The sequence below is a fragment of the Vanellus vanellus genome (assembly GCF_965231255.1).
Source record: "Vanellus vanellus genome assembly, chromosome: 1".
NCBI classification, from domain to species: Eukaryota; Metazoa; Chordata; class Aves; order Charadriiformes; family Charadriidae; genus Vanellus; species Vanellus vanellus.
This window is the reverse complement of record NC_138905.1, coordinates 141,125,287-141,148,892: the sequence shown is the minus strand read 5'-3', so window position 1 is coordinate 141,148,892 and position 23,606 is coordinate 141,125,287. Positions and strand designations below refer to the sequence as shown.

Below are 23,606 nucleotides of genomic sequence, written 5' to 3'. Positions count from 1 at the left end.
TTTTATTAACATATAAACAGAACATACCAGTTTTGTCACATAAAAATACATTAGTTTGTGCATACAATAATTCTCGAGTATTAATTCTAACCAACAGTATCAAAAACTTTTCTCCTGGATAAACTGTAGAAAAATGCTTAAACTTGAAATAAAAATAAAAAACCTTCAGTGACAAAGTATTTTTTTTTTTAGGGACTATAAGAAATTGAAACACACCAGATAACTGCTGTAATTAGAGAGCTAAAAAAAACCAAAAAGTATTTGTTCCATTCAATTTCTAATAAAAATTCTTTTTCTTCTCAGATCATATAAGATTTTTTTTTAAAAAAGAAAAACAAATACCCACCGTAAAGTAGCACTGAGAAGAATGAATAGACTCAAAAAGAACAAAACACAAGAAAAAAGAAAGACAAAACTATAAAATAACACAAAAGGCATAAGCTCAAAGAAAACAATAGAACTATGGCAAAGTCAGACAAAAAAAAAAATGTTCGTTACAAATCTATTTCCAAAGAAGTTCCCAACAAACTTCACTGACTACAGTGCCAATTTTACCTCAATACTCATATTTACAGTGGAAGCCAACCAGCCAATTGATAGGATCCCAAGAAAACTCTCAGTCTGCTTCAACTCTGTACAAGCAGACAAGTAGGAGTCCATGATGGCAGCAAATAAATAACCACTGGCACCAAAAATGACACTTTATTTAATGATCCTGTAATTGTTCTGATTGTAACAGAGTATTTTTAACATATTGCAATTACCTACCTCATGTCAAAACAGGGCAAGCATTCAAGAGCTCTCGAGTTTTATCTTGTAAAACAGACCTCTGGAGAGATCTTATTAAATTAAATTACATAAAAAAATCACTGCTGCATATTTTGCTGCTCACAGTCACGTGGTTGTGACTTGCTCCATTAAAAAAAAAAAAAAATAGAATAAATAGCTATTTGAGATGTAGGTAGCAATCTACAACTGTTCCGGTGAGAGCTACAACCATTTTAGTGCATTAGATTTGCACCTCCGAAAAATTAGTAGTTCTCAAAGGTATTCATCTTCAAACTAACGGTGTTGTCTACACTTGTATTAGAGGGCAATGGTATAGTAGCTTGCATTAACTTTAGAGGTACTTCAATAACTAAACAAACTTGAAAAATATTTTATCAACAGTTCTCTTCAACTATGACTGGGAAGGATTCCCTGGGAAGCTTCCATGGAGGATAAAGGAGTCAGCAAGTGCTGGGAGTTTTTCAAGAACGCTCTCCTGGAAGCACAAAAACACTTCAACCCCCATGAAAGGGAAGAGCAAGAGACCACCTTGTCTTAAGAGCGAACTTCTAAGTCTTCTCAAAACCAAAAGCAGCATACCAGAGATGGAAAAGCAGACAAACACCTGTTGAAAACTACAAGGGCATGGCCAGGGTGTGTCAGAAAAGCAAAAGCTCAGCTTGAATCAAAATTGCAGAGAGATGTCAAAAACTACAAGAAAGGGTTTTCAGGTATGTAAACAACAAGCAGAAACAGAAGAAAAATGCTAGCCTGCTTTTAAACAGGCGAGGTGAATTAGTCACCAACAATGCTGAAAAGGCAGAGCTCCTCTACACTTTCTTCACTTCTGTCTTTACCAGCACTGTTGGGCCCCAGGCCTTGGGACAAAAATCCAGGTTGATGCAAACACAGACCCACTGTCAGTGAAGGAAGAGTTGGTATGCAAACTATTACAGGAGCTTGACCCCTACAAATTGATGGGCCCTGATGTGATCCACAAAAGGGTGTTAAGAGAGCTGGCCAACTTTCTTGCAAAGCCACTCTGCATAATCTTTGAGAAGTCACGCAAAATGGGCGACATCCCAGAAGACTGGAAAGCAGCTAACATCACCCCCATCTACAAGAGGGCATAAAGGAGGACCCAGGAAGTTATAGGACCATCAGTCTTGCTTCAGGCCCTGCGAAAGTTATGGAACAAATCCTCCTGGGGGCTATCACAAGGCAAATGAAGCATGGGATTGGGAAAAGCCAGCAGGGATTCACCAAGGGAAAGCCGTGCTTGACAAACCTGATCACCTTCTAGGACAAAGTTACCTGCTCGGTTCATGTGGGGCGAGCAGTAGGCACTGTCTACCTGGACTTCTCCAAGGCTTTTGACACTGTTTCCCACAGCCTCCTGCTAGAGAAACTGATGCATTATGGCCTAGGCAACTGGTCTGTGCTCTGGGTGGGGATCTGGCTGACAGGACACACCCAGAGGGTGGTGGTAAAGAGCTCCTTTTCAAACTGTCAACCTGTCACAAGTGGGGTCCCCCAGGGATTGATACTGGGCCCAACACTGTTTAATAGCTTCATAAGTCATCTGGATGATGGGATCAAGTGTACCCTGACAAAGTTTGCTGATGACACCAAACTGAGTGGGGAAGTGGACACTTCAGAAAGGGGAGCCACCCTGCAGGAAGACCTGGATAGGCTGGGAGAGTGGGCTAACAAGAAACTTATGAAGTTTCATAGGACGAGGGGGAATGGCTTCAAAACTGGAAGAGGGGAGATTTAGATTAAATTTGAGAAAGAAATTTTTCACTCTGAGGGTGGTGAGCCACTGGAACAGGTTGCCCAGAGAAGCTGCGGAAGCTCCATCCCTGGAGGTGTTTAAGACCAGGCTGGATGGGTCTTTGAGCAACCTGGTCTAGTGGGAGGTGAACTAGACAATCTTCAAGGTCCCTTCCAACCTAAACCATTCTATGATTCAACAAGGACAAGTGTAAAGTCTTGCCCTTGGGTAAACATAATCCAGGAGTTCAGCACAGGCTGGGATCTACTCATCTGGGGAGCAGCTCTGTGGAATGGGACCTGGGGCTCCTGGTGGACAACAAGCTCAATAGGAGTGAACAGTGTGCTGCTGCGGCAAAGAAAGCCAACAGGATGCTGGGTTGCATCAACAAGGGCATCACCAGCAGAGATAAAGAAGTCATTATCCCACTCTACTCAGCACTTGTCAGGCCACACCTGGAATACTGTGTTCAGTTTTGGTCCCCACTATGCAAAAAAGATGTGGACAGGCTGGAGAGGGTCCAGAGAAGGGTCACAAAAGTGATCAAATGACTGGGAAGCCTGCTGCAATAGGATAGGCTGAGAGAACTGGGTTTGTGTAGCCTTGAGAAAAGAAGCCTTAGGGGAGACCTTATCACCATGTTCCAGTACTTAAAGGGTGGCTAAAAAGATGATGGAGACTCCCATTTTACAAGGAGTCACATGGAAAAGATGAGGGGTAACAGGTAAAAGTTACTTCTGGAGAGATTCTGATTGGATGCAAGAGGAAAATTGTTCACAATGAGAACAATCAGCCATTGGAATAATCTCCCCAGGGAAGTGTTGGATTCCCCAGCAGTGGACACTTCTAAGGTTCAGGGGGACAGGGTGCTGGGTCTTCTTGTCTAGACTTGTGCTTTTGCCAAGAACAGTTGGACCAGGTGATCCTTGATGTCCCTTCCAACCTGGGATTCTATGATTCTATGAAAATAATAGAAAAGTTACTACATTAACTATATCATCTTTTATTGTTGTATCAGCTACTGTCTGATACATTGATGCAACTTCCAAATAGAATTTCTCCATTGACTATCAGATGCAAATACTTGTGCAAACGATAGGTGCTTCTGTGTTTCAAAGTCCCCCCACTAACAAACTAGCTGGATGTTTGCTATCATCTGCATCTTACCACAAATCACCTCAAAAAGCTGTGTTACTAAACACCACAGCCACAAAATAAAAGGTGGACACTCTCATCCGAGATATTTAGCACAATCATAGTCATAGAAAACTCCTCCACTAAGAAGCAGTGAAAGTAATTTGCATTTTTCAAAGGTTAACTCAGTCCCCTGCATTGCTTTGAAAGTTTCAGTTAGGTAAGGCAATTGTTTGACTTTGCATTGCAAAACACAGAAAATCAAAGCTTGCCTGAAATAAGAGAATATTCTGCTAATATTCAGTTGTGGTAACAATTTGACAAAGTTTATATTTATTTCTTTTTCTAAATATGGGAACGCTGCTTTCTTAAGGAAAATGTATTACCTTCTTAAGAGAGAATGAAAACATAGGATAACATGGCTGTAAAGTATATGTTAAGTAATTTAAATTTTAAACTGTTGTTGCATTTTGTACTATAAAATACTATTAATTTGTAGCATTCTTAGGCTGATTTCAAGGTTTTTTTAAAGAATAATAAGATTTCATTGCAGAAGCGCAACCCTTCGCAGCATAGCACAGCTAATAGGAATTGTTCCACTCTCTTCATATATTGGTGTTGTTATACTCTGGTTTTTATACTGACAAAAGTGACCAACTTTGTTTTATTTTCCTGTGATGCAGCAGTCAATAACAAATTGGTCAATTTCCAATCCCATTCATTTAAATGTAAACTAGATTAGTGAACCAGTAATCTCACTCTTTAAGTGTAGAGAAGAAGTTGTCATGTGTTAAAATTAAGGGTTAGCACCAGCATTTACATAGATTACATTATTAAAACAATAAAGAACAATGCTACTTGGATTTAATCCCATTTGCAGTACAACCTTCACAGAATAAAAAATAAATATTGAAGTTAAAAAGCCTAAGTTATTGTAGAAATACATTTTCGGAAAGATTAGGCAAAAATACTACTGTCACTATTTTCAGGCAAATTTCCAATGGATGCATCTTCCACGATGTTTATGAGCAGTCAGCACTAGAATGTGTAATTCCACTTTGACCCACCAAAGCTCCCAAATCATTGTTGCTTCTATCCAAGCACCATAGAAAGACTCTTGCGCAGGAGAACCAGTTGACAATTAGCTCACCTATCCTCTAGGCCTTCAGGGTTAATGTGCTAGGATAGGACAGGGCATCAGTAGAACCACTGGGATTTGTATCAAGATTTTTTTCAAAGAAATTCAGTGTCAGCCTAAAAATTAACTACCCAAACTGAATGAAATGTTGAATATTGGCATGCCTCGGTGCTGTTGGAGAAAGATTTGAAGTGATTGACAGTTTTACTCTTATGACCAAAAATACTGGAAGAACAAAAATGATTCACCAGATTTTAGCCAGCGTATGGTTTGTTGATAACCACAAAATTATATTGGTTTCACTAAGCTTAGTATTTATCCTCAAACATGATTCCTGAAAGAGTAAATCACTGTTTTAATTTTTGATACTTTATTCTAGATAGAGGTTTCCAAATAAAATCTACACACAAGAGACCAGAAGCAACTAGGTAACTTAAATGGGGGGGGAGGACCTACCTTTGAACACTGTTTATGATTCTGGCACCAAGCAAGTGACCCATTGTTCTGAAAGACAAAAAAAACCCACATGAATATTAATATTTCTTTAAGACTAGACATGATCACCCTAACCGTTTTAAACAGAATTCAGCTTCCAGTTCTGCTTAGAGAATGATATTGTGTCACAGCATTAGTACCAATCCTGACTCCAACTACCTTGCGTTGAGTAAAAGGCTCAGGCAAGTGTAAAGTGACCAGAGAAAAGTTAGGAAAGCATTTCATCAAGCAAGGCTGGTGAAAAACTGACTTAGGTCACGTTTTAGTCCATCTTGGTAAACACTTACTATCTAGACTTGCTAGGAAGCAAACAAAAGGTAACACCTTTATTTAAGAAATTGATATGGATTGGTATTTATTCATGAAAGGAAAGCCCATTAGTCACATTTCGATATTGCACAATACTTAAAATAAATTATCAAGGAAAGACAATGAACACCCTTGAAGTAAATGAAAAATTCAATTAAATGTGACATGAGTTTACCAAAAGTCAACCATGCCAGTTTTATTTCACATTTTTGATAATAAAGTGCATTTCCCAGATGATGAAACACTAGGTCTCATTTATCGTGACTGCAGTAAAATAACCAATACAGTATCCCAGGCAAAATAATAATTTAAGCTAAAGGAAAAGAGAACATGATGAGAACAGAAAAATAAATAGGAAACTGGCACAGGGACAAACAGCAACCTGCTGTTCTACTAGAGGATCTTCTGAAGGGTCAACTTCAAAAACAATATTTCCCACTAAACAAAACACATCTCAGGAAAGAGAAGTGTGTGTTTCTGTGGTTAACACATGAGACAAAATATTAATTCACTTTCTGTAAAATGAAAGATCGAAACAACATCAGGAAGACCTGAGTGAGTCTGTGGACTGAACACAAGAAATGGGGTAAAACTTACAACATAGAGTGCATGTTCATGCACTTCAGAACTTAAACATACATATTTCTTCCATAATTTATAAGCTTATACTCCGGAAACAGAACAGAAGATTATTCTGGTAAATTTCTTGTTCATAATCTGACTACGATGGTGAGTCTATGAGGGAGTAACAGGACATACTTTCATATGAATTAGGCAAGGTATTTCCGCTGGGATGAATTAATGTGATTGTACTATGCCTTTACCTTTGGCACTGACTATAAATCTGGAAGTCGTACTATATGGAAGGGGAATTCAGGTAGGCCAGAATCCAAAGGACTAGCAAGATTACACTTTTCTTTTTTGTTTGTTTGTTTGAATAAAGGGAGATTTAAACAGTGGAATAACATACATATATACATAACTTGTTATGTATAAATTCACACAGATATAGCCAAAATTATTCTCTGAATGTACAACAGCTACAATTCAGAAGCAGAAATAGATACATTAGCATGCATTGTAACCAAGCCAACTAGACCAGTTTCTCAAAACAGCAGTACCCTGTTCTGATCTCAGCAAAGTTTATAAGCTTGCTACCACAGCTATGAAGCCTATGCTTTGAAGATGGATGCCTCTTAGGAAACCTTTGAAGAGATCACGTTTATGCATGTCTTCATAAATGTATGTAGCCATGCTTTCACACATGCTCCCAAGATGTGGCCAGTAGGTCATGGGAAGTGATCATTCCCTCTACTCAGCTCCGGTGAGACCCACCTGGACTACTATATCCACCCCAGCACAAGAAAGACATGGATCTGTTGGAGAAGGTCCGGAGGAGGGCCACAAAAAATGATCAGAGGGATGAACCCTCTTCTATGAGGAAAGGCTGAGAGTTGGGGTTGTTCAGCCTGGAGAAGAGAAGCCTTTGGGAACACCTTATTGTAGCCTTTCAATACATAAAGGGGGCTTATAAGAAAATTGGAGCGAGACTTTTTCCAAAGGCCTGTAGTGACTGAACAAGGGGCAATGGTTTTAAACTGAAAGAGGGTAGATAAAGATTGGACATAAGGAAGAAATTGTTTACGATGAGGGTGGTGAGACACTGGAACAGGTTGCCCAGAGGAGTGGTCAATGCACCATCACTGGGAGTTTCCAAAGTCAGACTGGACGGGGCAACCTGATCTTGTGAAAGATGTCCCTGCCCAGAGCAGAGGGTTGGACTAGATGGTCTTTAAAGGTTTCTTAATGCTTTAAAGGTCCCTTCCAACCCAAACCATTCTGATCATGTGATTCTATGACAGAAGATTGTTCAAATCACATACTCACAGAATGACTCAGTTTGGAAGATACCATTGGAGGTCACCTGATCCAAAGCCCTTGCTCAAGAAGAGACACCTACAGCGAGTTGCTGAGGACAAAGTCCACATGGCTTTTGAATATCTCCAATGTGGGAGACTCCACAACATCTCTGGGAAACTTGTGCCAGTACTCAGTCACCCTCATAGTAAAAAAAGCGTTTCCCTGCGTTCAAAGAATTTCAAAGTGTTTCCCTGGCGTACAAGTATCTAAAGGGTGGGTTGAAGGAGGATGGAGCCAGGCTCTTTTCAATGGTTCCAAGTAACAGGACGAGGGGCAATGGGCACAAGTTAGAACACAGGAAGTTCCGTTCAAATACACGGAAACACTTCTTTACGGTGAGGGTGACAGAGCACTGGAACAGGCTGCCCAGGGAGGTTGTGGAGTCCCCTTCTCTGGAGATTTTCAAGACCCGCCTGGATGCAGTCCTGAGTAATGTGCTCTGGGCAATCCTGCTTTAGCAGGGGAGTTGGACTAGATGATCTCTAGAGGTCCCTTCCAACTCTGATAATTCTGTGATTCTGTAAAGGGAACCTCCTGAGTTTCAGTTTGTGCCCATTGCCTCTGGTCCTGGCACTGAGCACCACTAAAAAGAGCCTGGCTCTGTCTTCTTTGTACCATCACTGCAGGTATTTATATACGTTAATGAGATTCCCCCTCAGCCTTCTCTTCTCTAGGCTAAACAGTCTCAGCTCTCTCAGCCTTTCTTCACAGCAGAGATGCTCCAGTCCCTTCAGCATCTTCATGGCCCTTCAATGGACTCTCTCCAGTATGTCCTCAACTTTCTTGTACTGAGAAGGCCCTCTCCTTAGCACTGGTGAGGCACTGGGAAAGGATCACCTCCCTCAACCTGCTGGCAATACTTTGCCCAATGCAGGCAAGGATACCATTATCCTTCTTTGCTGCAAGAGCACAGTCCTGGCTCATGTTCAACCTGGTGTCCACCAGGACCCCCACGATCTTTTCTGCATAGCTCCTGTCCAGACAGGGGGCCCCCACCACACATTGGTGTATGCAGTTGTTCTTCCCCAGGTGCAGGACTTTGCACTTCCCCTTGTTGAACTTCATGAGGTTCCTGACAGCCCATTTCTCCAGCCTTCCAGGTGCCTCTGGACAGCAGCATGACACTCTGGAACACTCCTACGAGTTTTGTGTCATCAGCAAATTTGCTGACGGCACACTCTACCCCATCAGCCAGCTCATTAATGACAACGTTAAACAGGATCAGACCCAGTATTGACCCCTGGGGCACACTGCTAGTCACTGGCTACCAACCAGACTTTGCGCCGCTGATCACCATCCTCTGGGCCTGGCCATTCAGACAGCTTTCAATCCACCTCACTGCCTGCTCATCCAGCCTGTACATCAACAGCTTGTCTGTAAGGATCTTACAGGAGACAGCGTCAAAGGCCTTACTATAGTCAAGTTGGTCAAGCAAGTCTTCCACTTGGTGAAGCCATGCTGACTGCTCCTGATGATTTTCCTGTCCTTAATGTGCCTGCAAATGGTTTTATGGATGACCCTCTCCATTACTTTCCCAGGGATTGAGGTGGGGCTGACCCATCAGGCCCACTGACTTACTCATGTCTGGTTTGCTTATGTATTCCCTGACCTGGTCCTCTTCAAACAAAGCTACATCTTCCTTGCTCCAACACTTCCCCCTGGTCTCTAGGACCTGGTATTCATGGAGGCTGGTTTTGCTAGTGAAGTCTGAGGCAGAGGTAGCCATCAGTATCTCAGCCTTTTCCATGTCCAATGCAATCAGGTCCCCCATCTCTTTGAGCAGTGATTTTCCCCAGTCTTCCTTTTGTCTCCCATGAACTTATAGAATCTATTCTTGTTGTCCTTCATGTCCTCGGTCAGATTCAATTCCATTTAGGCTTTAGCTTTCCCACCTTCATCCCTGGATGCTCAATGTTTCTGTAGTAAGCCCAGTTTACCAGTCCGCCCTCTGTATGCTTCCTTTTTGTGTTTGAGTATTGCTAGGAGCTCCTTGTTCATTCACACACGCCTCCTGGAATTTTGACTGACTTCCTATTCATTGGGATGGACTGCTTTTGAGCTTGGAGGAGTTGATCCCTGAATATTAACCAGCTTTCATGGGCCCCCCTTCCCTCCAAGGCCTTATCCCGTGGGACTCTTCTGAGCAGATCTTTGAAGAGGCCAAAGTCTGCTCTCCTGAAATAATTTCAAAAATATTCCGAGATGTCACAGGAGCTTGGCCCCAACACAGAAAAAATAGCAAAAAGAACCATAATCCCTTTTTTTTTTCAAGATGCTGTACACCAAAAGGACCAGAAAGCACAGTAAGTAAAAGGACAGAAACAATATTGATTTTGACCCACATGTTCCCATCAGACAGTTTGCGTACACCAAAGCCTTCATAGAGCAAAGAACATAAATCTGTTCTTAACCTAAACACTACTTTTTCTAACAGTATTAACAGCTAAGCACACTCTTCTATGCACTGATGGACCAACTGAATTAAGAAAAAAAAAAGCACAGATCAGCTCCAAGACCAGTAGGAGAAACAAATTTTTGGTTAGATCAATCATTTGAGTGAACGTCCTTTCTGTACTTAAAGCGATGAGCATAGCTCACTAAGATGGTTCCGTAAAAATAGCGACGCCGGGTCACTGCCAAGGACAATTCAGAGTCACCTTCCAAATTTTTCTTAAGCTTCTGTTAGCAAGAAAGACAAAAAGATTGAGGATAGGGTAATTATGCTACAAACCTGTTTTTTTCAGCCATGCAAGATAAATCACTGCTTCCTTCATTTTGAGCATGAAGCGTATTTTGAATCTGATACAATTCAAAAACAAATCAGTAATGCAGATTTGGATCAATCACTCTGGGAAGTTCAGGAACTGAAACTAAAACATTGAACTTGCATGTTATTCTTGTACCTTAAGATTCAAACTAATGCAGATTATACTTATGCTTTGACCTTAACTCTTAATCTGAATTTCAGAAACTTTTTTATATGCCTTTTTTTTTCATATGAGCTGTAATGCTAAAAATTTCTATTCCTGCATTACCTAAGGGACTCTGGGGATGACAAATGTAAAGACATATCCACTCCCTTCCACTTGTAAGCTTATTTAGGAGCAATTTTAAAATTTTAGTTCATATAATTTAATTTCAATATTTTATGACCATTTATTTTGCCTTATCTTCCTAGCAGGTTACAATGCAATCATTATTTGACTTTATAATACCGTTTTTATCTGTTGTCACTGCAGACTTTAGCCAAAACTGAGATTTGCTAGCGTAAGAATAGCTAACTATGAGCAATATACCAAGTTCAAACCCTTCAAAAAGAGACGCATAAATAGAAGAAATAAAACTTTAGAACAGCCATAAATAACATATGCTAGTGGGAATACTTTAGTATTACCCTTAATGTTATATGAGGATTTATTATTTCCATCTACAGATCTAGCCAGCAGTAATGTTAAAACAATATTTTATGTGCTACTTTCAATTTATCCCCCCTTTCTTCTTCATATAAAATGTGACAGAGGTAGCTGATTGCAATAACAGATTAGAAGCAGCTCACCGCTTTGTTTCAGTTATGCTGCTGCTTTCCACTGAACTAGAAAAAGCAGTCCTGCTTTTAAATTGTATCTGTTACCTGAGACAATAACGCCATAAATGTCCAGATGTGTGGCTCTCCTACTTCATAATTTTAGTGTCTACAAATGTTTTCATTTTTCTACTGAAAACTACTACCACTTGAATTAAAAAGTACATTTAGCAAAACATAACAGTATTGTTTAGCAACTTCAACTTCTTACAAACTAACATGATCTTTTATTGTACAAGGAGAAAGAGCAAATTCTGCAAGCTTCCTTTGAACAATAGGGTATCAGACAAAGCAGGAATGCACAATGAACACTCTCCTCCTCCACTCTGCATCTTAGCAAATGGCTAATCTAAGTTACACAAACGTTCAGCTGTGATTTTTTTCAGCTTTTAATCTGGTGTACCTGGCTGAAAGCGTACTTTCAAACTATATGAAATTTGTGTTTTATCTGTAGTATTTTACATGTTCCCACTTCACATCCTCAGTTCCCTCACGTCTGTCTTTCTTCAAACCCAGTCCTGATCTGACATGCCAACAAGAGTTTTGACTTTGTCTTTAGTGGTGGCTTAACTCTGCTGTGCAGAAATAGCCTCAAGGAAGAGTTAAATACCACTGTTTCTGCCCAGCTATAAGCCTTCCACCAGTGTACCTTCAGGGGAACCTTAAAGTATCTTAATCTGTATACTGAAGAGAAGAAACCATGCTCAATGGAGCAAACTCCAAATATTCTGTCTGCCCAGCACTGACAGTCATATGAAAGATTTCAGGCAGACAAGACTAAAACAGTCTCCCATATCATATAGTAGATGGAGACAACAGGAACTCAGGCCACTGCCTGAGCCCCACACACTTTCACACTCTGCTAGAAAGGAAACTGTAGACAAACAGGATCAGACCTTTAAAGACCAGGATTGTTTGACATGTATAAAGCAAGAGTTTACAAAAGACAGGAGAGTAAATAAAAAAAAGGAAAAGGAAAAAAAAAAAAATCATCAGACAAATATTACAAGATTTGATTCAAATTTTTCATGAAAATACAAGCTACAAGTATTTTCAATGAAACTGATAAATTGGCATCTCTAATCAGTCTTACTAGGCTTCATTTCAGCAAGTATATGTGCTCGCTTGCTTTCCTCTGGTAAACCACAAATGTCCTTGGGCCTAAACAGTTGAGACAGAAACATCTGTGTTCTGGGCCCTCTTATGCCTTGAAAAAAGACACGTCGTGCAGCATCTCTTATAAGAAAAAATGCATGTAGAGAGGCAATGAAGAATCAATCTTCATCTATCTACAGTGCGCCCCAGGGAAAAAAAATTAATAACCTTCACAAGCAAGTAAAAACTGGTCTTTCATTGGAGCTATGGCAAAAATAAAGAATTTCCTTCATTTGCATCTCTGTCCATAATTACATTAGGAGATACAACCCTTCTTTTGAAATGCCAGAGATCAGCTGTGAAAAATTAACTAGCCATTTAATCTGCTATAACAATACCTGTATACCTATTATCAGTTTTGGATGTCTTTTCTCCCTTGCCCAATCTCCAATTCACTTTTGAGTGAAACTGCTATCTCTCAGAAGTGACCTCTCCTGATGACCTCACTGATTCTTTGAAAATAACAAAAAACAGCATAGAAATAAGCCCTTCAAATAACAGTATCCACTGACATGAAACAGAGCATTTGAGTAGACAAATCAATAGCTGCTGCAATGATGAATTTAAAGAGACAGGTTCCCAACATTTTCTTTAACCTTTCAAAAGTCTCAACAGCATGAAATTATATATAATGATAAAATTTAATTTATACTGTGCCTGACATACATTTCCTGACTGTGTGCTAAGACACAAATTAATATAGGGACTTACCTATGGTAGCGCTGTGTGTCCCCAGGCCCAACTCTAAAGTATGGAATTAAGGAGCAGAATGGAATCAACTAATTCAAGCAAGGTTTTCCAGTTCCTAACTACCAAACCATGCACCTAGGAATGAATTTCAGAAAAGCCTGTACACTTTGTGGGGAGAGATACCAAAGCCAGAAGGTAGGAAATGCAAAAAAAAAAAAAAAAAAAAAAAAAAAAATTCTCAGAGTCTTTCTCTTGAGATTATATAAGAACTTGCAGCAGATGTAAGGACAGGGGAACCACAGTCCCACCTCTCCTGGGCTCTGGTATTTAGTTATCCTTTTGCATACCAACAAGTGACACATTTTTCCTTGAAAATATGGCAGAAAAATGAAAAGCTGTTTTATACAACAGCTTGAACACCTGCCCCAGAGGTCTTTCACTAGAGCAAAATTAAGCCCTTACACACTTTGAAATTACTCTTAGCAACAGGCAAAACTGAACCACTCTGTAGAAATGAACAGGAGCTGTATGGACTCAGAGACCGTGAACAAGCAAGGTCATAAAGCCCAATGACAAGGTCCACCTCTGGGAAGTAAAACTGTTCATTCAAGGACAATTTATGCAAATATATTTTTAGGGTCTTCACTTCTACTTGCTCGTCAAAACTATGGCAAGTTTGAAGACCATCCACTGGAGAAGCCATGGATAGAGGAAGATCAGTATGAAATGAAACCACCCATAAAACACAACAGAATCCCTGAAATATTCGTTCCTTGGCTTGTAACCAGGGAAAGTAGGAAGGACATACAAACAATTGAAATGTGCACATTTTGTTCCTTTGTTAAAGTGTCTTACTTCATTGTAAATTACGTCTTAAGGAAAAATTAATTCCTTAGTAAAGAATTTCTGTTGCCTTATAATGGTTCTAATGCAGAATGAAATTAAAGCGAGCATCAAAAAATCTTAAGTTGAATGTTATTGAGCAGGACCATTTCTGGCACTTAGATATACAGGAATGGTGTTTGCATGCAGAGTTGCAGTTTCCATTATAATCCTTTGATTGGTATACTTCATCTCATCCTGATAGAAAATGAGCAGACCTTAGTTAATTACGCTGTCATCAGCTCTAAGCTATATAAAACTATGTGACAACCCTAAATACTACTACGAAGTTCCAGTCAATACAAAACACTGTCATGTACTACAGAAAATTCAAGTCTGCCCAGTAGCTGCTGCTGGATCCCAGTCTCTCCAGTCTATGGCACCTGGACATACAAACTCCCACAAACACAGCCCCACTCCAGCTGCTGGTACAGCCTGCCACACACACTGACAGAGCTGACTGAGACTCCAGTAGTCAACCCCCCTTTGGTTTGGGGGGTTACTACAGCCCCCAATAGCCAACCTCCCTGTGGTTTTGTCCTTGAAGACACACTGTAACACACAGAGAGCTGGTCAGGACTCCCCAGGCTCTTGCAGTAGCCAACCTGCTGTCCTCTCACCCCTGGAGGCACACAGCCATGCCCACCTCACCTACCCACAGGCTCATTCAACTGGCTCTTCACTAGTGTTCACACACTCGCCTGCCCTTGGACTGGACGCTGCCACCACAGACACATGGGCCAGGCCCCTGTAACCCAGTCTCGCACCAGGGGCTGGCATTTAGTTTCACTCACTCCGTTCCCTCCAGCCGCTGCCTCTGGCACTTCGGCCTGCGGTCCCAGCCCAGCGGCCAGCATCCAGACCCTCACTCGCTCCAGTCACTGGCACCATGGACACACAGGCCTCTGCCCCGTGGTCTGACTCCAGTTGCTGGCACTCAGGCTCACACACACACACACACACACACACAGAACAGATGTCCCTTAGGTAGGAAAAGAGTTAGAAGTGGAATTTAATATGATAGGACAGACTGCACTGGTCAGGAGCAGTGCACATCCAGACAAGGATATCAGCTTTTTACGCACATCCAGCCCTTTTTATCTCCTTATCCCTCTATTTCTCCATAATAAGTCCTGTGCAATCCCAGAATGCTCTTCCCCTGCACCCCATAATGAGTCCCATACCCCAGGGAGCATCTCCCCTCGGTCCAAAAAGTAGTCTGGCATTGATTCACCTCGATGGGTCTCATAGCTGGACAGCAGGGCTGAGGTTCTCCCAGGACAGGCTGTCCCTCCCTCTGAGTACTTTATCTGGGCTCCCATCTGCTTTTGGGACTGTGTGCTCCCCGGCCTTGTGGAGGTGGGCCCCTGATGGGCTGGTAGCTTCTGTGGTGGGCCTGAGAGCAGCTGACTAGGGTGATCCCCCAGCTGCCGTTGCTTTTCTGAGCTCTTTGACGGGTCTGCAGACAAGCTTTTATCACAAAACCTAACTGTTCATATCTGAATATTTTATAAGTCATAGAGAACTGAACCAAATTCCAGAGAACACGATGTCACATATTCAAGAATGACAAAAAATGGCTCCTGAAGCAAAAGTGTAAGAACTAAATGAACAGCTAATGGCTTGTTCTATACTTTTGGTCTTTCTTGTTACTCTTCTCTGTTATTTTCCTACTTCTACTAAACCTTTTTGAGATGGAAGGACAGCAACAGCATGCAAGGTTCAAAATCGGTCATTGCATGATTTATACAGTACTATAATATCTTAAATGTTATTCATTGTTGGTTTTCAAAGCAACTTTCAGTTTATAGTTTTGATTCCTCCAGAGAAGCTGGCTGATATTTTCACCTTTGTTGCATGTTTCAGTGTTGTGTGTGCAGATGTCAGGGCCCTGAAGACATTAGGCTTTAATAGCCCTGACCCGCCTCACCTGGGACTTCTACCCTCACCTCCTGTCCATGGACCCAAAAGTCCCATTTCGCCTGGCTGGGGCCATCAGTCCTTCCACAAGCTATACTGTAGCTGTGCCTGTCTCTGACCCTGCTTCCAGGATGGACATCTCACCTAAGCTGTAGGCAACTCATCTCCTGGGTGTACCCTGTAGCTTGTCTCTGGCCCCATCTCCTGGCTTGACCTGGGACCTCTTGCTGAGGCCTCATCTCCTTTTAGAATAGAATCATAGAATGGTTTGGGTTTGGAGGGACCTTTAAATGTCATCTAGTCCAACTCCACTGCAATGAGCAGGGACATCTTCAACTAGATCAGGTTACTCAGACCTCCATCCAACCCGTCCTTAAACACTTCCAGGGATGGGCATCTACCACCTCTCTGGGCAATCTGTTTCATTTTTTTCACCACCTTCATTGAAAAAAAATAAAAAGTGTCCCTTATATCTAGTCTAAATATACCCTCTTTTAGCTTAAAACCATTACCTCTTGTCCTATCGCAGCAGGTCCTGATAAAAAGTTTGTTCCCATCTTTCTGATAAGCCCCCTTTAAGTACTGAAAGGGCACAATAAGGTCTCCCTGGAGCCTTCTCATTACCAGGCTGAATAACCCCAACTCTCTCAGCCTGTCTTCAGAGGAGAGGTGTTCCAGTCCTCTGATCATTTTTGTGGCCCTCCTCTGGACCCGCTCCAACAGGTCCATGTCTTTCTTATGTTGAGGGCTCCAGAGCTGGACGCAGTACTCCAGGTGGGGTCTCACCAGAGCAGAGTAGAGGGGCAGAATCATCTCCCTTGAGCTGCTGGCCACACTTCTTTTGATGTGGCCCAGGATGCAGTTGGCTTTCTGGGCTGCAAGTGCACATTGTCGGCTCATGTCCAGCTTTTCATTCACCAGTACCCCCAAGTCCTTCTCAGCAGGACTGCTCTCAATCGCTTCATCCCCCGCCTCGTATTGATACTAGGGGCTGCCCCAACCCAGGTGCAGGACTCTGCACTTGTCCTTGTTGACCCTCATGAGGTTCACACAGGCCCACTTCTCGAGCTTGTCCAGGTCCTGCTGGATGGCATCCTGTCCCTCAGGTGAATAGAATAGAATAGAATAGAATAGAATAGAATAGAATAGAATAGAATAGAATAGAATAGAATAGAATAGAATATTACAGTTGGAAGGAACCTACAACAATCGTCAAGTCCAACTGCCTGAACAATTCAGGGTTGACCAAAAGTTAAAGCATGTTATGCTTTAACATAACATTTAACTCCAAATGCCTCTTAAACACTGACAGACTTGAGGCATCATCCACCTCTCTAAGGAACCTGTTCCAGTGTTTGACCACACTCTCGGTAAAGAACTGCTTCCTGATGTCCAGTCTAAACCTCCCGTCGTGCAGCTTTGGACCATTCCCTTGCATCCTGTCACTCAATCCCAGGGAGAAGAGATCAGCACCTCCCTCTCCACTTCCCCTCCTCAGGAAGCTGTAGAGAGCAACAAGGTCGCCCCTCAGCCTCCTTTTCTCCAAAGTAGACAAACCCAAAGTCCTCCTCACAGGACATTCCTTTCAGCCCCTTCACCAGCTTTGTTGCCCTCCTCTGGATACATTCAAGCACCTGAACATCCTTCTTAAATTGTGGGGCCCAGAACTGCACACAATACTGAAGGTGAGGCCACACCAATGCTGAATACAGCAGGATAGTCACCTCTCTTGAGCAGCTGGTTATTCTGTGTTTGATGCACCCCAGGATGCGGTTTGCCCTCTTGGCTGCCAGGGCACACTGCTGACTTCTATTGAGCTTGCTGTTGACCAGCACACCCAGACCCCTTTCTGCTCTCCAGCCACTCCTCTCCCAATTTATACTTGTGCCCAACGTTAATCCATCCTAGGTGCAGCATATGGCATTTCTACTTGTCAAATTTCATCCCTTTAATCATTACCCAATGCTCCAATCTATCTAGATCCCTCTGCAAAGCACCCTGTCCCCCAAGAGAGTTAACAGAACCTCCCAGTTTGGTCAAACTTGCTAATGGTGCATTCAACTCCTGCATCCAGCTCCTTGATAAATATATTGAACAGGACTGGCTCTAGAATTGAACCCTGAGAAACACCATTGGTGACCAGTCACCAGCCAGATGTAGCACTGCAACCCTTTGAGCCCTGTCCTTCAGCCAGTTCTTCACCCAGCAAACTCTCATCCCACAGTTGCCCCTGGCTGCCCCTGAGCCTGGCTCGTCACTTGCCATCCCTGGGGCTGTTGATGACACTGTTACCAGCACCCAGCTCTGCCCGCCCTGTGGGGCTGCTCCCCTCAGAGCGGCCATGGCCTGAGATGGCATCACCCTTTGGGAGCAGCCAGCCCTTGCTGAGCCTAACAGAAGGAGACTGTGCTTTGGGGTCTATAACATCATCTTAATTTTTTCCTGACGTAGAAGAAATGTCCTTAGACTTTGCTCTAGTTAACAAAAGCACAAAGCAAAATTTCAACAACAAAACCAAATAAAGATCACCCAAATCAGGTAAAACAACAAAACTTACAAAACCTACAAAAACAAACAAAAAAATCACTGTATAAGACTCTGACATGAGAAAAGGTAAGAGAACAAAGAGTTCTTAGGGGTTATTAGTCACATTGTTTAATATATTACCATCAGGCACTTGGCTAACTTTATGATTAGTGTGTTTTATAAAAACTTAGGTAGAAATACAGCATTAAGCTTAACTATGTACGTATACTTCCTCTGCCATCTTACAAGTACATACAACTACTTTTATAAAAAAAAAAAATTAACTGAGCAACAGTATTTTGAAAAGGAAGTTGAAGGGAAGAACGCATTTTGGTACATACATCTGGAGGTCTTCTGTTACTGTAACTAGGCACTGTGATCCCTCACAGCTACATCAAATGTACATCCTCCTTAGCAGAAGCCATTTTCTACACCACAGATATTTAAACTGTAGAAAAGTAAATGTTGGTTACTGGTTAACCCAAAGTAATTAAGTTAAAGAGGTGACCAAATGCAAAAAACAGTTATAAAACTGATCAGCCTAAAAATTCTTTTTGGTGACATAACTGCAGTTTGTAAATATAAACCAAAATTAAATTATCATGGGTAACAGCTTGACTAATACTGCAATCTAATTTTAAACATCTGGATTTAAACACCAGAAAATGGATATCACAAGTAATTTTTAGAAAGTCTTAGTCATGTTTTCTTTTGGATTTACACTATTGCTGCCATCATCTGTAATATGCTAACTCCTATGATATGGTGGGTCCTCCTGTAGATGAATGGCTACAAATAGAACTGTATTGACCTAAAGCTTTCATTGATTTTCCTAAACAGTTCATGCAAAGTCATCTTCAACTTTTGTTTCAATTACAGACTGTCTTCATTAGAGTTTACACTAAAATATTTAAAGCCACAACTTTACATGCACCAAAATTAAAACACAGAAAAAAAAATTGAGATCAGAGTAATTACAAAACAAATTAAGTAAAATCAGCAACCATCATCTAAATTGTGAGACATAACAGTATTTGTTCTCTGTCTGTCATCATTAGTAGGTTCCTAGAAAGACAGTCATCAAAATCCAAAGGTCATTGCCAATGAAACAGCAAGAGATCAGTAGATTCGAAAATACAGACTGTGTATTGCTTGGATCAAATTTTCATCTCAAGTATGGAATACCTTTTCCCTTTTTACAGCAGTGTCTTCTCAAACACATAGAAAAACTACTAGATAAACACAAGCTGTAAAAATAAATGAGCCACAGGAATCCTTGTGTCTCCACCGCACTTGTGAGTTATGACTGCCTTCTTGTGGTTTCACAGACTTCACTCTTACCACTTCTAAGACTGATCTCAACTGAGGTCTTACTCTACTTCGCAGAAGTTTCTATCAATCTGTAAAAGAATCCAGATGAAATAAACTTCACTTCACTAAGCAATAGGAGGAATTAAATACACTGACACTAGCTTGAAGATATTAAAATTAAATATGGAATCTTACACTAAGGCACATACTTTGGGCCAAATCCTGCACACATTTATTTGGGTTAAGTAGAAGTGAACAGAAACTAATCTAATAGCATTAATATGAGAAGCAAAAGATGGCTTGTCAACTATTTGTTTGTAGGTCCTATTTCAAAACACACACACTTCCAAAAACCTTATGTGCCTTTTTTATCACATCATAAAGTAGATTTCCTATACAAAAGAAATAATGAGACAATAAAACTATATGTTGGCTCAATGATGTGACAGAAATGTAGCCCACTGGGAAATTAACAGTGAAAAGAACAAAATACATTCTAAAAATGTAATGTTGACTTATGCAAAATACAATATAAATGTAGACATACATGACCTACTTTAGTGTACTTGAAAAAACCAACCAATTTACCAAAAAAAAAGTAATATTCCAGGTTTCAGAAATGCGTGCATGCTACTTTTAATGCTGATTTGATAACTGAAAATTATAGTCCATATTATTATTCTGTATAATTATAAGATCATTGGTTAGTTGGGTGATTCCCAACAGCATGTGATGTGGTACATTTACCACAGGCTGCATTCACCTGCGCTTGCCTGCATTGCCTACCAGCTGATCATTCCAGAATCAGCTACAAACACCCCAGGGTGTCTTCACACTAGGAAGTCATGTGAACCACAGGAACACATCTGTTGAGCAAAACAACTGGTGTTGAGGGACCTGATGTCTGCACTACACATATGCCAACTTCCCCTTTCCATTTTCCTTCAACTAGTTCTAGTCTGGTCCCATGGACATAATGGCTATTAGTCACTAAAGCACATTAGGTTCCCCTGGATCATCTCTTCCAGTTACGTTCATCCAGAAGAAATTCACTGCATGAACTCTCAGACTGGTCCATGATGTGAAACAAAAGATGATCACAATGCTTAGGAGACTCGCTCCAAAAGCAAATTCTGATCCACATTAAAACACTAATGTGTATGCACTTCAGACGCTTCTAACATCTCCCACAAACACACAAGAGTAGTATAACAGTGCTTCTTACTAAACTAGTTTTTCCTCAGAAGCCACACTGGTTCAGGGCCATTTAGGGCAGTGTTCCTTTCTGGACTTGCAAAATGCTTGGGGTTCTGGTGTCTGATGTCCTTAAGAAACTAAGTATTAAAAAAAAAAAAAAAACAAAAACAAAAAAAAAAACACCACATACATTTTTAGATCATCTAAAATGTCCATTATAAATAGTCTAACCATAAACTATATGAACACGGGATATTCCATGCAGGTTGCATTGTCACGGACTCATTTCTCATTACAAAACTGCTAAATGCATTGTACTACATACCGGCCATGTGATGTTTCACTGTATTTTCTCCTATTTTGTTCAGGTGTAAATGGGAGGGACATCATTATATCCTACACTTGCATCTTTGGCAAGAGTATGTATACACACCAGCCCTTAAACCTGTACTCATGTTATTATGACTCGATATCAGGCACCACCAAATTTTATGCTCACGCTCTTGTACTTATACTAATTATTTCCAATATAACTGCAAGAAATTCACATGATAGATTTCAGGAATGTACTTCCTTTCTGTATGGCACGTGTTATTAGTTTACAAGATAAATATTTCAAGCAGTAGTAGCAGCCATATCCACCACAAGCTGATGGATACGTATACTTTCATTTCCCTTTAAAAGAAAAACAAACAAACGAATAAATTCCATGCAGTAAATGCATGTAGAAAATGTAACCTCAGCAGTAAAAACCAGCCCAAATAATGATGCTACAGATAAAACGTGCAGTCTAAAATTTGACTATAATTATACATTGGTAGTTCCACAGACCCACTCATATTTATTTATAAAGTTTTGTATTGAAAAGTCCTATGTTAGAAGAATTATTGAATTGCATAGCAAAGCTCTCAAGTGTCAAAATTAACACAGTCCTTGCAGCTTTAACAGTTGTTTAAAACAGTTTTCCAGGATTTTTTCCTTTTGCCATGGAAGACCTGGCTCAGTGAGTGAAGCACGCCTCACCAGTCCTGGGATTTCCTAAAAATGTTTGCAAAAGGGTTCTGTGGTCATTCAGTAATTAAAGAACTGTCCAAATTAAAATGATCCTTGGACTCATAAACAGAACAGCCTATCTGCAACCTGAACAAAAAAACCAACACAATATTGTTAGCATACACTCAGAAATCACTAGTTCAAAGAAACATGTCAGCCACATAAAAAAAAAATCTTTTGCCACAAAAGTTAAAGCAGCATTTCAAGAAAAAGTCTTATTTCCCAGACATATTTTAATTGCTACAGTCTTTCCATACATCTGCCTTCATTGTAGACATTACAGAAAGACAGACAAGATGTAATGGGTACAGTTTAATTAGCCCACAACTTTATTGTCTCATCTCTAAAGCACAACCCAACAACAAATCACACCGTGAAAGTTAACACTCTTCTCTCCATCGCTCCTATTGGTTTGGCCCTCGGCCTGTCCCTTCCCAACCAGCTCTCACTTCTGCAGAAGGCCAACACACAGGATTGACACATTAAGCCAATAATAAAGACTGGTAGATGTCAGTTGCATACTGGTCAGATATCGCGTACCACATCCCATAATGAATGTCCTCCTCCTAATTGTATCATGTAACAAAGAGGAACTCGTGACCCCCTTCTCCTGACCAGCTCAGTCCTGCTCTCTTTCCCCACCTCCCAGACCTGTAAACCCTGTTCATATTTGTCTGCAGACCACATTTTTATTCCTATCCTGGTTTAAGGAACTGCAGCAGCTCCCAGAACAGCAAAGGCTGCAATGACAATGTTGTGTTGACAATGGATGAAAAACAGGCATCAAGTGAAGGAGCACATAAATCAGTGGGTGAGTCTTTCCCTTTCTATTTGAAATTTAACGTGCCTGCTAAACCAATCCTAGTTGGGATCCTTTGGCCCTGCAACACCAATATTACATTGCTGAGAGAAGAGACAGCCTTTTAATGCAGTTACAATAGATACAATTTATTTCTTCCAGTTTTCTTAGGAGCTTTTTCCATTTTGTTAAGAACTGTATGCCACAAGAAACATATATGACATGGGACAATTGCTGCAGTCCAGTCTCCTAAACCACCCTGCAACCAACCTAAGACTGTGAAAGGACAGATGAGAGGGAGATGAAATCAACATGAAATTCTATTATTTGAGAAAGATATAACATACTAAAAGTACTTAAACAGTTTGAGCTGCAGGGATATTAACTGGATCTTTCTACAGTAACAATCTTCAGTGGAAGATTTATGTTGCCCCATCATATTGTCATAAAACTTTCCACAAATATAAAAGCCTTTCATGTGCCAGCTTTCTAGAATACAGTCTGATAACTAGCTAATGAAGACATACCATAAAAAGAAAATAAATCTCTCCAAGGCAGGACTGAAGCATTTTTCATTAACACATCTGGTTACCAGAGACATAGCTGTTACGCAGAGCAATCATTTCCTGACAGGTCCATCATGCTTCAGACCTTTCTGGTATCAGGTGAAAGAGTTAAAAATTAAGACAGGTTGGTTTGTATTGAAATTATTTAAAGGCTTGTAACATGAGAGATGTCAAAGCTCAGCCTAGGTCCCTACCCAAGCCACAGTATCTTAAAGCCTCCACTTAATGTAAACAATTGGATATGGAATTTTCATAGAGTTCCAATGCAAGGATCACACCGGTTCTGAAGCCTAGCATTTTCTATCTGTGATCTAAATTAACAACCACAAAAGAAAAACATTATAATATATATCCTTAAGCTCACAAAATGTGAACAACTGAGGTTA

General features: G+C 40.8%; 1 protein-coding gene across 1 annotated transcript in view; it reads right to left on the bottom strand.

The window, feature by feature from the left end:
* The window catches only part of ANOS1 (anosmin 1), a gene marked incomplete at both ends in the record, with an annotated part of 147,862 nt that overhangs the window by 110,278 nt on the left and 13,978 nt on the right, over window positions 1-23,606 (bottom strand). Inside the window, one exon of the mRNA XM_082490953.1 lies at window positions 5,271-5,318. Within this exon, the coding sequence (XP_082347079.1) occupies window positions 5,271-5,318 (48 nt within the window). The remainder of the gene's footprint in view (window positions 1-5,270; window positions 5,319-23,606) is intronic.